Raw genomic sequence first — 14974 nt, forward strand, 5'->3', positions numbered from 1 at the left:
TATATATATATATAGATATATATATATATATACATATATATATATATATATATATATATATATCAGACATACTCGTAATCGACGAAGACCTCTCCAGTAAATTTAATGCAGTAGACCATCTGCTCGTCAGGGATATCGGTGGGCATGGGCAGCAGATCCCACTTCGTCCGTTTAAGTAGTGGCATGTTGATGTTATATGCTATATAATCCTTACTATTCCAGGTAGCGTTAATAGAAATATGCCTTTGTGTGAGTATGTATGAAACTCTTGAAATTCTTGAAATTCTACCGGTTCATTCAGTGGTTGTTGTAGGGGCATGTATGTTATGATATCGATCGCCAAATCAGCTGGAACGCTATTGAACACAACAGACCCAACTGACACGGTAGTCTGTACTATCGTGTGCTTATACACAGTGTACGTAGCTAATAGTCACCTATCCAATGTGCAATCTGACGACAAGCTTGATACTCAATAACCGGACTACCACTGACGTGTGCGTGAAATTGATCAGGCACGTTTGTTTCGTGTGTGTGAGTGATGTGATGAGTTTTGTGCCTCTCGTTGTCCCTTAAAAATGCCGAGGAATTCACCCCCGCCCCACCTGACAGCACAAACTGTACACATTCGAATATTGGACCAAAAGGTGTCGGGAATGTCAAAAATCCAAAAACCCGCCCGATTCAATCGACGATCTATTTTTAATTGCAAGGAATTTTAGCGGGATAATTTGTCGGTGATGATATACTGCGGCGAGAAAAGCACACGTGAGTATATAACGCATACACCGCAGTAAATATATATGTATGTTTTTATAAATATATGTTCACATAAGCCATAGGTTTTTGACTTGTAGTGTGTTGTGTACAGGATCAAATATCTACGTATGCTCGTGAGTGTGTGCAAGCGCTGGTAATATTTATAATAGCTCGTATGTGTCAGTGCAGCTAGGCTGTTTTGGAAACCAATACCGTACGCAGTAGGACCACTACTCGAGTAATATGAATAAAATCTTTATCAGCGCGGCCATACTGTAGTCGTTTCCTAATAAATAAAGACACGTGTATTAATCACATCATTACCACATATCGTGGAGATAAGCGTATGAATAAAGCACAACAACGAGATCTGCGTCGTCAGCACAAGTACACTATGTCGTGTTGGAATGTGAAGGATAGTATCCTTGAAAAGCCACTGATCGAGACCCAAAAGCGAACTTTTAGGAATCCAGGTGTGCATATGTTTGTACTTCTGCTTGTCAGTTCCCATTTAACGGTGACAGATGCAAAAGGTACTCACGCCTGTGTGTTTTTTCTAGTCTGAATCAGTGGATCGGTGCTACTCTTTGCTTTACTTGCCATAAAGATGTGTATACTCACTATACCTAGATCTAAAATTTAGCATTGCTCCACCATAACAAGTCTATATAGAGTTTATTCATCGTGCCAGTGTCCATTTTCTGCCGATATACGTCTGGATTATCTACGATGTCGTATTGATCACGTCTTGAATTTGATACCACCATTATATTTATCAAGTTTATGTTGCTATATACACTGCTGTATGCTATATTATGGCTTGTGCCAAATCTGTCTGGTTGCAATAAGCAATCACGTGTCTGTCAGTAGACTTTCCCACTAAGTAAACTTTCATATTCTCACGTATACGCAGTTATTTCCTATATAAAATGTGTAAATGCGAAAAGTCCAAGTCTCTCTAGAGAACCGATAGACTAGATATTCTTCGGCCTGTACCGTGTAGGGGATATAGTTGACCGCAATTGCACCCGAACCTGTATATCTGCATTTACACAGAGCGTTTTTAATTGGATTATGATCTCAGTCTAGATCTTTGTCTTGAACTTTCCATATTTGGTTTTCAATTTGTTTGGATAGTATCAATGTACACTGATATGTTCAATAAGTGTCATAGCGCTGAGTGTGTGTATGTTTGTACATGTCGTACTCCATCCTTTTCTACCCCTCTAAATATGCTCGGCATGGTTTTACCTCATGAAGACTTGGTAGTCACTGTTCGTTGCAGAGATATTATCTAGAATCGACCCGACTAATGTGTGCATACTCCTACACCTTTGTACTAGATGCTAAATCGAAGTGACCTCAACCCCTGTCTTCCTTGATACCCTCTTGGCCTGAATCTTCAAGAATACACTCTACTCTTAACCTCATTAATGACATTCCCGCCAATCTGATTGATACCATTTTTCCTGATCGGTCTGATCGATACCTACCACCTTAACCCCTTTGTATCCCCCTCATATCTACACCTTTGCTTCTTGTTCTCGTGAGCAGGAGAAGTGATGGATGCTGTGCGACGTTTGGCCAACACAGTCAAACACCTGCGACGCACCCTACCCATCACTGAGGAGGTGTCTGTGTTTCAACGGCTCATAAGGCGAAATAAGAAACAACAAAAGCACAGCATGTTCTACGCCAAACTGGCCCAGGTGTGTGCGTAGCTGAAGATGTTATAGGGTGTGTTTCTTCGTCATCGCCAGTAGTTGTATCATCCGAGTGCGTGTTTATCTATTGGGTTCACTGGAGTGATTTTTTTATCTATGGAATGATATGCTGTACGATAGGCTGTATTTATTCATTGCCAGGCATGATTTTATCTACATACGTCTATTCGTCTTCAAGTGACTGCGATTGATGGTGGCTCTATCGTTAATACTATATGTATGTGCAGCAACTGGCCCCTCATCATTGTATGCCCCAATACACGACTGCTTCACACAAAACAACCAACGGATACATGCCTCTACAAAATCATAGAGCCAGGATATTCACACCCGGTTCACCCTTGTGATATTCTACAATCAGATCTCCCGGCTGCTTAAGACGATGCAAAGCTACGACTGCGCACCCGCACTCTCGGCCATGATGGCAGAAGTTCCAAGGTACATTCGCAATGTGTGGTGTCACTCGCCATGCCACATATGTCTTAATTATATCAACTTGGTTTTCTGTTGTTTCAACCTGGTTTCCCCAATTTACGGGAGGTCTCGGAGGTTTTTAGACAGTTATTCCGCTTGTATTTTGCACGACATGACTGCTTTAATGCTCTTTAACCGGGCGAGATTGATTTGGCGACGTACTGTACCTGCAGTGAGATACACAGCGACACACTTTATATACTTCCTTGTATTGACCTCTCGTAACATACATCATTATATTAGATTCTAACAATATTTCTATACATATGCTGCATCATCGGTGAACCGATTGTCTGTGCAAATGAGTTATGTACGTATACTCTGCAGGTAATGAGCTTTGATCTCAGCTTGTACAGAGGGCGATCTAGATTGACAAGAGTGTTTCTAGTCACAATTCTTCATCACAAAAAAATACACACCCTGCCACATCAAACACCTACCAATCCTCTTACAAACCCCATCTTCTCGTTTCAGTATCAAGCAGATGCGAGATGCGACGGCCAAGACAGCCATGTCTCTGCCTACACGCACCACTGTAGAGAGGATCGATGCACGGGTGACAGCTGAGGCACATGTGTGCAACGAGGTAGAGTGATGTTTACATACACGTTTGTATTGTAGAGACTTACGTACGTGTTGTCATGGTAGATTATGCTTGCTATTCGTGCCTATGCATGTGCGTGTGTACAGACCGTGGTGTGTTTTGTCATGAGCGCGAGTGCCCACGCGTGACACCTAGAAAAGACTAGTACACGCTGCACTGTGAAGATACGTGGGTGTAGCAAAGCATGTTTACTTGAGTGTAAGCACGCATGGGTATATTCGCATGCTGCCACAAATGTAGCACTCTTCTGGTGAAACAGGTGCAGGTGGATACGTTTTAAGATGTGCATACATACACTCAGTAGCGTATCTGACCCGTCCATCCCAATGCTTTCTTCTTCAACAGTGCCCGTGTCCGATATATTGATGTGTGGACTTATTTTTGCCGGTATTATCTTCTGTCCCGTCCATCACAATGCTTTCTTCTTCAACAGTGCCCGTGTCCGATTTATTGATGTGTGGACTTATTTTTGCCGGTATTATGTGCGCTTTAGATTTTGCACACCTGTATAGACTAGCGTTACACTCAAGCTGTAGCTTGGTATAAGCTGTACAGCCTTGGTCTCATATTCAACTACAATACTGTACGGACAACAATGCTATGTGGCTAGCCAGAATTTTTGAAGTTGTTCGCATCCTCCCTCATGTCAACCTCGTAAATTTTTCTGGACCATATTGATATATTGTTTTTTTTTGTCCTTCGTATCAGGTCATCAGCCGTATCGTCAACGCTGCTGGGTAGGTTATTCCGCGTCTGCTAATATGAGTCATGATTGAAACACAAGTGGGACTCCTGTTTTGTTTGTAATACATTGTCTATCTCCCCGTTGTAAACTCAGTTTTATCTTTCAAGTCGTTAAATATGCTTTTGCTTGCCTGTCTCAATGTCAGGTGTTTCGTATTTTCCGTTCTGTTTAAGGCTGGCTCGTATAGCCCGTATAGTGTTATCTGTTCCTTTGTACATCTCATGTAGACTGGTCTGGTTTAAACTTCAGTTATGTCTCCATGCGAAAGTAGTGGGGTTCCGGACGCCAGTACTGATCTACAAGTGTAGTTTAAGGGGGGCCTTCCGATTCGATACATGATTGCACATGCTTGTAGTGAGCCAAACATTCGTTTCAAACTGAAGATGAAGATCACATGTGAGCTTATTGTATGTAGGTAAATGATGCCATATCTTGTTCTGTGTGGTCGCACAATTCCAGAGACCGGCGTTTGTAGTTTATTTTGCAATGGTACAAATTATAAATTTATACAAACGAAATCTGGAGCTTGTTTGTGCTTTGATGCTGCTGTTTGCCCACACGCCCACTCTTCGTATATATATCTGTTTTGTAACCTGCTCCTCAAAGTGCTCGAGTTAAACATTATTCCGGACCACGTATCACAATTCTCCAAGGTTGTGTACAAAATACGTACATATTTATTTACATATAACGAAATAAGGATTTGGTCATACAGCACACATATGCCTCAAAATACGCCTCAAAATACGTATGCCTCTACATATACATTACCATGTAATTCGTTTATGTATATATGATTGCTTGTAAGTAGTCAAAAAAAAAAGCTTTGATTGCTGTGGTGGGATGTTGCTATTATATTCACTCACTCGCCCCGCTTCTCCCAATCACTGTCGCAGGCTACTGCTCAACCAGCTAGCCTCGGCCGAGTTTCCTGCGCTAAGCATCACCTTCCTGGGTGTCCTTGGTCGCATACGCACCCTCCTCAGCGCTCGTCAGGAAGATCTGATTCAGTGCGTGAGCATTCTACAGCTACTGTGTGACCCTCCCGGTGAGCCAATCCCCCATATGTCGGCTTCAAAGGAACCAGGTAGTAGGGATGAGTGCCTGTCAATGTGTGTTTGTCTGTGTGTGCGGGGTATGCGGCGGCTGGTAATGGACAAGGACGATACAGGCACACAGACCAAACCAGCACCAAACTTGAAGCACGGCTCTGTTGTGCGAACGGACACGAGTGCAGGCAAGCAAAGCAAGAGCAAGTCACTCACCTCTGGTAGCCAAACAAGCGCCCTCAATATATCAGAAAGGTTGAAACCATCGCAATCTGTAGACACTGAATATTCGGATGTGGACGGGATGATTGCCATGGATGCGGTTGAAGGTGATAATGATGATACTATCAGCAATATAGCAAGCGACGATGGAGAGGAGGGTGGGCCGAATCTGATGTTGCCTACAACAGCGGATCGGTTCTGGCTTGGGGGAAAGCTCGAATCACAGACTGATAACCAAGACACTCATGCAGACGCAACGGATCGTGTTGTGGATTGTGTGGAGGGTGAAGATTCGTTCCAGGGTGAAAAAGTACAAGATGCAGATCTGATTGTAGATGGGAATTTGCCGAGAAACAATTTGGACATTGCAGTGAAGCCGGGTAAGAAAGATAAAGCGTTAAATCAGGATAGAAAATCAAGTACGATGAAAATAGGTGAAAGCACTTCGGATGATGTTGCGAATGTCGGTAAGAGGAAAAAGAAAAAGAATCGCAAACGAAAACCGCCGATTGAGGAGGAGGAAAAAAGGAGAGGCGTGGATATAAATACTCTTGTGAGTATTGATAGACGAGACACCGAAAACTTGTATGCAGCTGAGAGTACCGGGATTGTGGCTACTAGAGGAAAGAAAATTAAGAAGATGAAAAGCGTGGCAAAGCCATCTGGCGATGATATGGATGATATTTTTGGGGACCTCTGACGCACCTACCGTAGTGGTGATCTCATATTGTGTTGCCCTAGCAACACAACAGATCATACATATGGAGTACACGTGCCGTTGAGTACGTACACTGCCATACACTACATTAAACTGCCATACATACCAAGTTAGCTGCTCCTTTGAGGCCAAGTGAGTGGCTTATCGGGGACACGTCCGTAACATACGGCAAAAGAACCCGTAGCTACAGAGAGAGCGGCTCCCTTGTTATACATGCACAACATGCATAACATATATCTCAAATACCAAGCGATCTGTTTTTCTGAGGCTCATACGCGCATACCTCCTAGATGTACTGCCTGGGATTTGGAACAGACATCTGGGCGATGCAGGGATTGCATCTATGAGATGAGCAGATTGACGAGGGTGATGGTGTTGATAATGTAGATGGTAACCTGTATATACCATATAGGTGTAGCTCGCGTGATTGAACCTACGAGTTGCCTGAATATCAATTCAAGCGACATCAAATGTGAGCACAATCCTAGCATTAAATGCTACCCATACGCAAGGAACGATAAAGATGAGCTCAACGCCATCAATGTTCTGGGCAAGCAGAACTTCGGTATACTCATCAACAGCACACGCGTAAGCGTGGCACGGACACGCTTGTACACAGACGTGCAATGCACACGGGGGTATACTGTACAATCAATGTTACATATGACATAATCGCAATCTTATGATTTGTGATATCGTAGTACAACTTTCTTTCAGCGTTACAAGCTGCCTGTTAGAAACCTATCTCGCGCTCTCGGTGACCTTGTAACCAAAGCCTGCGCGGAGTATACAACACTTAAACGGTAACACACCCTAAACTTCCCATGCTGTGATACGTGGTCCACCTATCGGAAATTGATTGTACTCGCTCATTTGATTGTATGTGCAGATTTATTTCTTATCTTACATAGTTGTTCAGAGGCTAAACTCACAGACTGTAGCGTCCCGTATTGCGAACATAAATAGAGCAGTTCCTCTGTAAATGTTCACTATTGTTCGCCGTTCGCAGTGCCACTGACGGCTGAACCGTGCTGTGAGCTGGCGTGTGAGCTCATGTGTGAACTGTTTCTTGAACTGTTATGGCTTGTGTGCATGTCTTGCTCTTGCCCTGATAGCGTGCCGATCTCAATATCCTTTGGTACGCTTGTACCGGTGACCTGCACTTCGGGTTGACTTTTGTTATTCCATTCCTGTGAAATCAGTGATTTGGATGTTAAGTATGTTGCTCTCGTGTTGCTGTTAGTTGCATATATAGTGTATGTGCTAAATACAATATTTATATATCAAGAATATAAATGGCGGTGTAGAAATATATTAGGCGCGTTGGATTGCGATAAACAATGAAGTAGTGTGGTTTTCACAATCCAGATGGTAGCAAATAGATTAGCGAAGAAGACTTAATTTTCACTACAATACAGTGACAGCCAGCCATATAGTTATTGGACACAGTCACCTATGAGATTAGGGTCTGAATATCCGGGTTGCACCGAACCTCCGAATTTAATTACAGCGGAATCACGCTTCGTAGAAATGTCAGCTTGCTATAGATTAATTGCAATAGAACCACAACATACCTTCTGAGCAAATTCCTCCTCGACGGCCTTCTCTATGGCTGTGCGTACGAAAGGAGTCATCATAATAAAGTAGTACATAGCTGCCATGAATGCAGTCCATGTTGCAAAATATCCATTGCCGGCGCCAGGGAAGGGTCCGCCAACAGAGGTGTTGAAGCCTGTACAAGCAACATAATAGTATAGTACTTGAGCTGATGCCTATCTTTTATGTGCCGAGTACTGAGTACCTTATAACTTGGAACGGCGCAGGTTTGTTTACTATTGTTTGTAGCGATATTGGCTAATATTCGCATCAAAGACGAGTGCATAGTGTATGTGAATAGGAAGTTATACATTCAGAGTGCATAATTTTATTGCTTGCATCATCCCTGATGAGCTGGTGATGATATACACCAACTACTGTGTTCTATTTGAGGGCAATGTTAGGAGGCAATCGAATATGAGCTTCGTATATTGGCAGCGGTATCAACCCTATATGCTATTTTAAAATATTCACTCAATCCACCAATTCAGATTTCACACAAGAAAATTATACAAATGCATTCAACCCATTTCTTAAACAACTACATAACTCCCGTGTCGTTCCACAAGATGTCACATATGTGTATGCAGATGTTCAGCCTCAAAGATTAAACGCTTACATAATGAAGAAACGTTCAAGTTTGTATATTCAATAATACATGCAACGAGTGACAATCTTTGTCAAACAGTGTGTTGTGTAGGGCTTTGGGCACGGATTCCAGTACTCAACAAGTACGAACCCGTACAATCAGCCATGCATCAAAAGTTTTGAAATGATTTTGCGAGTGCTTTTGGTGCACATGACATACCAGCTCCAAAAGCCCACCAGACAGTCAAAAAGCCGCCCAAAATCATGCCAAATCTCTCCTCCATTTGTGATGACATGGCATGGTGTAGGTACAGGCCAATTGCACAAACAACGAATGAAATCACCCCAACAGCTACGGCCCAACCTAACCTGTTTGCGCAATTATTACTACGGACGCAGACGTCTGATGCGACGGAGAATTCAATCAGGGATGCAGCACAGCATACCGCAAGACCGCTGAAAAACGAGCTGACCTTCTTGATCTTATATGCAGTGATCAGGAAGAAGTAGTAGATAGATGCGCCGAATGCAATCCAGACTCCGAAGTACCCATTACCCAGGCCAGTGTAAGGGCCTCCAGCGCCAGTTGTAAAGGCAACACCGGCAGCCCACCACAACACCAAGAAAATGGCACCATATATCCCAAGACTCATCATGATGTCTTTCTTCATAAAGTGTAGGAAGAGAATCACCCCGGTTACCATCGTGCTGATAACCCCACATGCAATCGCCCAGGCAACATTCGAATTACTGGTGTTGAAAGTATCCGCCGCTACCGCGAAACAGATGATTGAGCCAACAAAGACTAGTGCTAGAGGTCCTACAGGATGCATAATGATTATCTGATGCTTAACCCCTAACGAAATGTATATATATATATACGCCAGTGGGGAAATGATTCTGTTGACGATGGCAAGCAACTACTTGTACATGTGTTCCATCAGTTTGTGTAGAAGTCAAGACTTTTAAACACTATCATATGGTTTAACGGACGTGTACGTAGTCTGGAGTTTAGACCGCAACAAATATTCACCAACTCATAATAATATAAACTTTCTAGTAGTAGCAAGTCGGAGTGTATAATCAGAATACCAACATTTAGATTGGCACGCGATTCTGGTGTGGTGGAAACAAATATATTCAATAAACAAGAGGCGCGAAGTTTTTTCATGGAGGTACACCAGAAAGAAAACAACAATAAACATACTCGTACTTTCGAGATAAAATATAGAGCATATTCGGATTGTAACATAATAAGGCGGTCATAAAAAAATCAGAGGGTAATACTCGCAAATCGTGCTGGTCGCGCATCGACACACATATTTATGTGAATTGAAATGCCGGACATTATTTTTACTGAGAAGTTCAGTGTATAAAATGGACTGTAGAGTGCAGACTGTAAATATTTATTTCAAGTTTTTTAATAAAATCAGACTGTAGTCAAGTAGTCAGACTGTAAATATAAAGATGTAAAAAATATGCTCATTCCACATTTTTCAGTTGTAGTTGTCATCTCTGGCTCTCTCTCTCTCTCTAGAGCCTCTGCCGGGCCCCGGTGACGGTCTGCCCTCTCTATCTCACTCTTTAATACTAAATATTCACTATTTAGTAGGGTCTATACTAGATTAGAGAAAGAGTACATATTAGTAGAGAGAGGGGTGGGGTGGGGGGCAGAGAGACTATTTAGAGAGCTAAAGAGAGGTATGAAAATTGAAATAAATACAGCCCGCGCCCAGCATGGCGGCAGAGGGCGTGAACTTGTGATTCAGTATTTTTAAATTGAGATTTCAGTTGCGTAATGCGTACTTACCTAAGTGCATTATTTTTTAAATATATTACATATAAACATATGAATTTGATATATAATACATGTAATTCTCAAATTTGATTGATTGGATAAGCATCCTATAGCGATTTAATTGGCGGATTTGAAGCTCAGCCTGTTACAATTTACAGGACACACTTTTTTGTTTTGTTTTGCTTTTAGAAATTGCTTTTTTTTTTTGTTCCAATTTCGTCAAGATTGTTGTTCACTGCAGAGACGTGCAGAGGGCAGACTCATACCACAGTCTCTGACATGTCACATTTGTGTATAAATACAATACACAACATAATACCATAATATAAACCCTAAATATTCATGTTACGGACTTTAGTCCGTTGTGGTATATTTCCAATTTTTGTCTAGAGGGTCAGGATCGTATTCAACCTTATGAGACAATTGAACATTTCAGGAGAAGGTTATGGCTTATGTGTCTATGACAATATATATATATATATATATATATATATATATATATATATATATATATATATACATATACTATATATATATATATATATATATCTACAGACTCCTCACTCCTGTATCCACATAATTGCCTCTGACAAAGTAAGGACATCCTCATGTGACTTTCTAACTTATCTGAACCATACGAAAGTATACCGATCAGACATTGCGTGTGTGAATAGGAAGCTTGCACGATATCCCTATCAGCGGCCTCCAAGTGAGGGAGCTCATCCTTATCTGAGGATTCAGAAACATTCTTCTGTAAACGTTCGGTACAATAAAACCATAATTAGTTCTCCGAACCGATATGGTGAGTAGCAACTTTGATCCAGCGCCTTGACCCTTTAATGCTGAACGAAAGCATAAAAGTTACTTTTCGTCACCACAGGTCACCTTTGTGAATGCCTCCAAGGTCCCGACAGTGGAGAGAATAAATTTACTGTTTACAAACCCGTCACGCTGCTTTATGGTCGCGAATATATGTTACAATAAATAAATACCAGTTATGCGACATGTTTGACCATCCGACAACATGCACTTTGAATGCTGAAGCCCTTCTTTTAGAATTTAGACATTAGGCAAACTATTTATTTATAATGAAAGTAGCTTTTTCCTCACCTAAAGGGACTTAATCTCGGACTATAGGTATGCACGTCTGTGTGACTGTGAACTGTGATGTACGCGTAAATAAAACCTATTCACATTTTCTAAAATACCATACACATAAACGCAGGAATGAAACAGACGGATATGCTATACAACTTGTACAAGTGGTGTATACATATGTGTAAATGTCCAATATTTTTATTTTAACAAACGAGAAGACGAAGAGTCAATAGTGTGCCAGTGGGAGTATGGCGTGCAGTATATCTATATGCCAAACAGTACCAACTAATAATTTCGCGGCATTTGTGCTTTATATTTGTGCCGGTTGCCTTTTGTATTTATTGAGCTGTTGCTTTTAACTTTTTGTTGATTTTTTTAAATCTCCCTGTGTCCATCGGTCAGTCCTTGAGGCATAATTCCTTTTCTAATGGATGAGCTATCGCCATATTTAATTGTTTTCAAGAAAACCAAATGTGTATCATTTTTTTAGCCTCATTGTGTTTAATTTTCAGAAGGCTATGCATTGTAGAGTCATTTTAGGATTATTATTTTTTAAATTATCACCAAAAATAATATATATATATAAATATCAAACAGCTGCCTGCTGTCCAGAGTCTCCAGAGTCCAGACTCCCTAGAGACTATAGAGAGTCCAGACTCCAGTGTCCCAGACCAGCAGACTCCGTATCACTCTGTCATTTTAAAAAAAGCGAAAGTGCGGTACCTACAGATTAATTATTGCATGTAAGCAAAATATCATTTCATTGGTGCTCAGGAGTGATATGAAAAATTAACTACAACAGAGTACATAGCCTCACAGAGATGACAAGAGAATCAAGATTGTTTCTGATGTCTGACATCATTTGGCTGCCTTCCCATTGGTGTTACATCTGTCTAAAGGTTTGTAATATCTGTGGCATTGCCAAATTTGAACCCCTTCCCTGACTTCATTTCCTACTACACAACAAGTCGGCATCGTCGATATTTATCTATTTATGCATAGCCTTCTAAATCAAACATGATTTATGAGTGGAACTCGACAGCAACTCGGTTCTCGAAATTTATATTTATATCGCCGCGAGTATGTTGAGGGCATCAGTTAAAACATTAAGAATCATAGAACATAGGTTGCGAAGCAGCGCAATCAATACGCATTGTTCTCATACCCGTTTTCAATCATCAAGTAATATATTTCCTTCAGCAACACGCACACATCAACAGAATATGACATTATACACTAAAATAGTATCCTCAATGGGCAGCAAAACCTCTATGGTGGCTAAGGACAACGCCATCAAGGGTCGCGTTGAGAAAATGCTTATCGAAGGCAAGCACACAATTTTCGGCACACAGACAGACGGCACGTTCGAAGGCATGGAGGAGTTCCAGGCTGGCATGGGCTGCTTCTGGGGCGCTGAACAGAGGGTAAGTGCATATTTTTAGCAATATGTTGAACTGAATGGGTCCATTGTTTCACTATGATAGGATGCTACCATTTTAGTGTGGTTGTATAACTAATACCTACTGACATTTACATGAACTGCCATTTGTGGTTTTGATTATTCCGTGCGGAGATACGTCAGTCTGACGTAGTTCTATATCTTTCCACTTGCACTTTTGGAATTTTTACTGTGAATGTGCACGGACTAGATTGATATAAATTTTCCAACAGGCTAAATATCACTATATATATATATATATATATATATTTATGGTACACATACAATCATATGTGTGTATAGTACCCACATCTAGGTTAATCTTATGATATCTGCAACGAGTGTAATGTGTTGTTATTGCATAGTTGGAATCAGATACGTCTAGTTGCTTTATGACTTGGATATCTAACAATTTGTGGTGTATTTGAAGTATCCGGGCATTGTTATATTTTTTCTCATCTGTTTACGACTTAACATCGCATGGATGTATATTCGTCCTAAGAGGTTTTATGCTACATTCCATCTGGATTCAATGACGATCGCAGCTAAGATCAAATTGTTCGGTTTGTTTCGGAACGCACTTCACTCGACTGATATGAAATGCACATGCTTATTAAGCAATGTGTACATTATGGAATCTGAGTTTCCCTGCGAGTAATTCAGGTTTTCTACAATTTACTCGCATCTTAATACGTATTTGCATATAGTTTATTACACTTGCCTTGGTAAACATGCAATTGCTCGCATACATTTTGCTGCCCCGGATAAACTAAGCTTTTTTACAGTACACCCAAATATTTGTTTGTACCCGCATACTCACAAAACAAACATTGTTCATTACATTTTTTATCATATTTGCCGCCATCAACATGCATAGACTCACATATGACTTGCTTCCTACTCGTACAGTACTGGGAACAGCCGGGTGTAGTACACACGGCAGTGGGTTATTCTGGTGGCTACACTGAGAACCCTACATACGAAGAGACATGCACTGCACAGACAGGACACACCGAGTGTGTGCGAGTGGTATACGACCCCAAGAAAACCAATCTACAGGCATTATTGAAAGTGGTAAGTCCAACTGTTTGCTTGTATTGATTGTGCTAAAGTAGTGTACGCTTTGTGACATGCGACTTCTGTGGGCGGATATGCACATTCTGAAAGATTATGTCGATTTTACATTGGTTATGCGCATTAGGTATATGCCTGATACAGTTTGCTTGTATTAAAGCTGATTTCCTTTGAAGCTCGCATGTGCAGAACAACGTCTCGTGATGGATACGTCAATGCTGCATGTTTAGTTTGCGTTGCGTCAATCCTACCACCGTAGCACCACTGGGGTATTTTGGTATAAAGATAATGTCAGCACTAATCTTCTTGTTTGCGCCTACATATCACCTTCACCTCTCATGAGTCGCTTTCATTGTCAGCGCTTATCTGCATGTATACCCCTATCCCGCCACTATGTTCTTTTTGGTTGGGTTAGTTATGAGCCTTAATTTAACAATCTACACTTTCCTCCACTATCAGTTCTGGGAATCACACGACCCCACACAGCAGAACAGACAGGGAAATGATGTAGGAACGCAGTACAGATCGGCTCTCTATTTGGAAACGGACGAGCAGTATCAAATTGCTAAGAAGTATGTTTACTGTGCATTATTCAAAGAGGAACAATAAACACGTGGCTTTTTTTTTTTTGAACGGTTGTATGTGCAGGCATGAATTAGGCTTCTCTTTCATTTGGGTATATATGTTCATGCCTTTATTTGTTCGCTGTGTAAGCTCTATTTCGCATACGTGTAGTTAATAGTATCAATACAACTACTTTAGGAAGAAGAAAAATCACGCATAGTATCTGCACTTTGTAAACTATCTTATCGCACTATTTTCTGACACACCCGTGCACTTACTCTTCATCGATTTTGTAGGTCAAGAGATGCTTATCAAGCGGCCCTGACAAAGGAAGGAAAAGGTCATATCTCTACTGATTTAAGGGAAGGACCCGCACCAGTATTTTACTATGCAGAGGACTATCATCAACAGTATTTGGACAAGAACAAGGGTGGCTATTGCGGTCTGAAGGGTACAGGCGTACAATGTGCGCGAGGAGAATAATCAAAGATATATAAATAAATGATTGCCAAATAGAATGTAC

The 14974-nt window shown here is 41.1% G+C and overlaps 4 protein-coding genes across 4 annotated transcripts in view; 2 read left to right on the forward strand and 2 right to left on the reverse strand.

Annotated features, from left to right (window-relative positions):
* SARC_03131 (hypothetical protein) overlaps positions 1-320 on the reverse strand; it is a gene marked incomplete at its 3' end in the record, with an annotated part of 4231 nt that extends 3911 nt beyond the window's left edge. The window contains exon 1 of the mRNA XM_014303067.1: positions 73-320. Coding sequence (XP_014158542.1) covers positions 73-185 — 113 coding nt within the window. The remainder of the gene's footprint in view (positions 1-72) is intronic.
* A 723-nt stretch (positions 321-1043) lies between these two features.
* On the forward strand, positions 1044-7118 carry SARC_03132 (hypothetical protein). The gene is made up of 6 exons (XM_014303068.1): positions 1044-1232; positions 2314-2468; positions 2845-2921; positions 3432-3543; positions 4270-4298; positions 5203-7118. The coding sequence occupies exons 1-6, from the start codon at positions 1106-1108 to the stop codon at positions 6275-6277; spliced, it is 1575 nt and encodes a 524-aa protein (XP_014158543.1). The 5' UTR covers positions 1044-1105; the 3' UTR covers positions 6278-7118.
* A 19-nt stretch (positions 7119-7137) lies between these two features.
* SARC_03133 (hypothetical protein) lies at positions 7138-9312 on the reverse strand (the record flags this gene model as incomplete). Its single annotated transcript, XM_014303069.1, has 3 exons — positions 7138-7485; positions 7870-8027; positions 8700-9312. 3 exons carry the CDS (start codon positions 9310-9312, stop codon positions 7285-7287), a joined length of 972 nt encoding a protein of 323 aa, XP_014158544.1. The 3' UTR covers positions 7138-7284.
* A 3069-nt stretch (positions 9313-12381) lies between these two features.
* On the forward strand, positions 12382-14974 carry SARC_03134 (peptide-methionine (S)-S-oxide reductase). The gene is made up of 4 exons (XM_014303070.1): positions 12382-12799; positions 13723-13887; positions 14347-14459; positions 14748-14974. Exons 1-4 carry the CDS (start codon positions 12458-12460, stop codon positions 14932-14934), a joined length of 807 nt encoding a protein of 268 aa, XP_014158545.1. The 5' UTR covers positions 12382-12457; the 3' UTR covers positions 14935-14974.

Source organism: Sphaeroforma arctica (genome assembly GCF_001186125.1).
Source record: "Sphaeroforma arctica JP610 unplaced genomic scaffold supercont1.154, whole genome shotgun sequence".
In the NCBI taxonomy this organism is placed as follows: domain Eukaryota; class Ichthyosporea; order Ichthyophonida; genus Sphaeroforma; species Sphaeroforma arctica.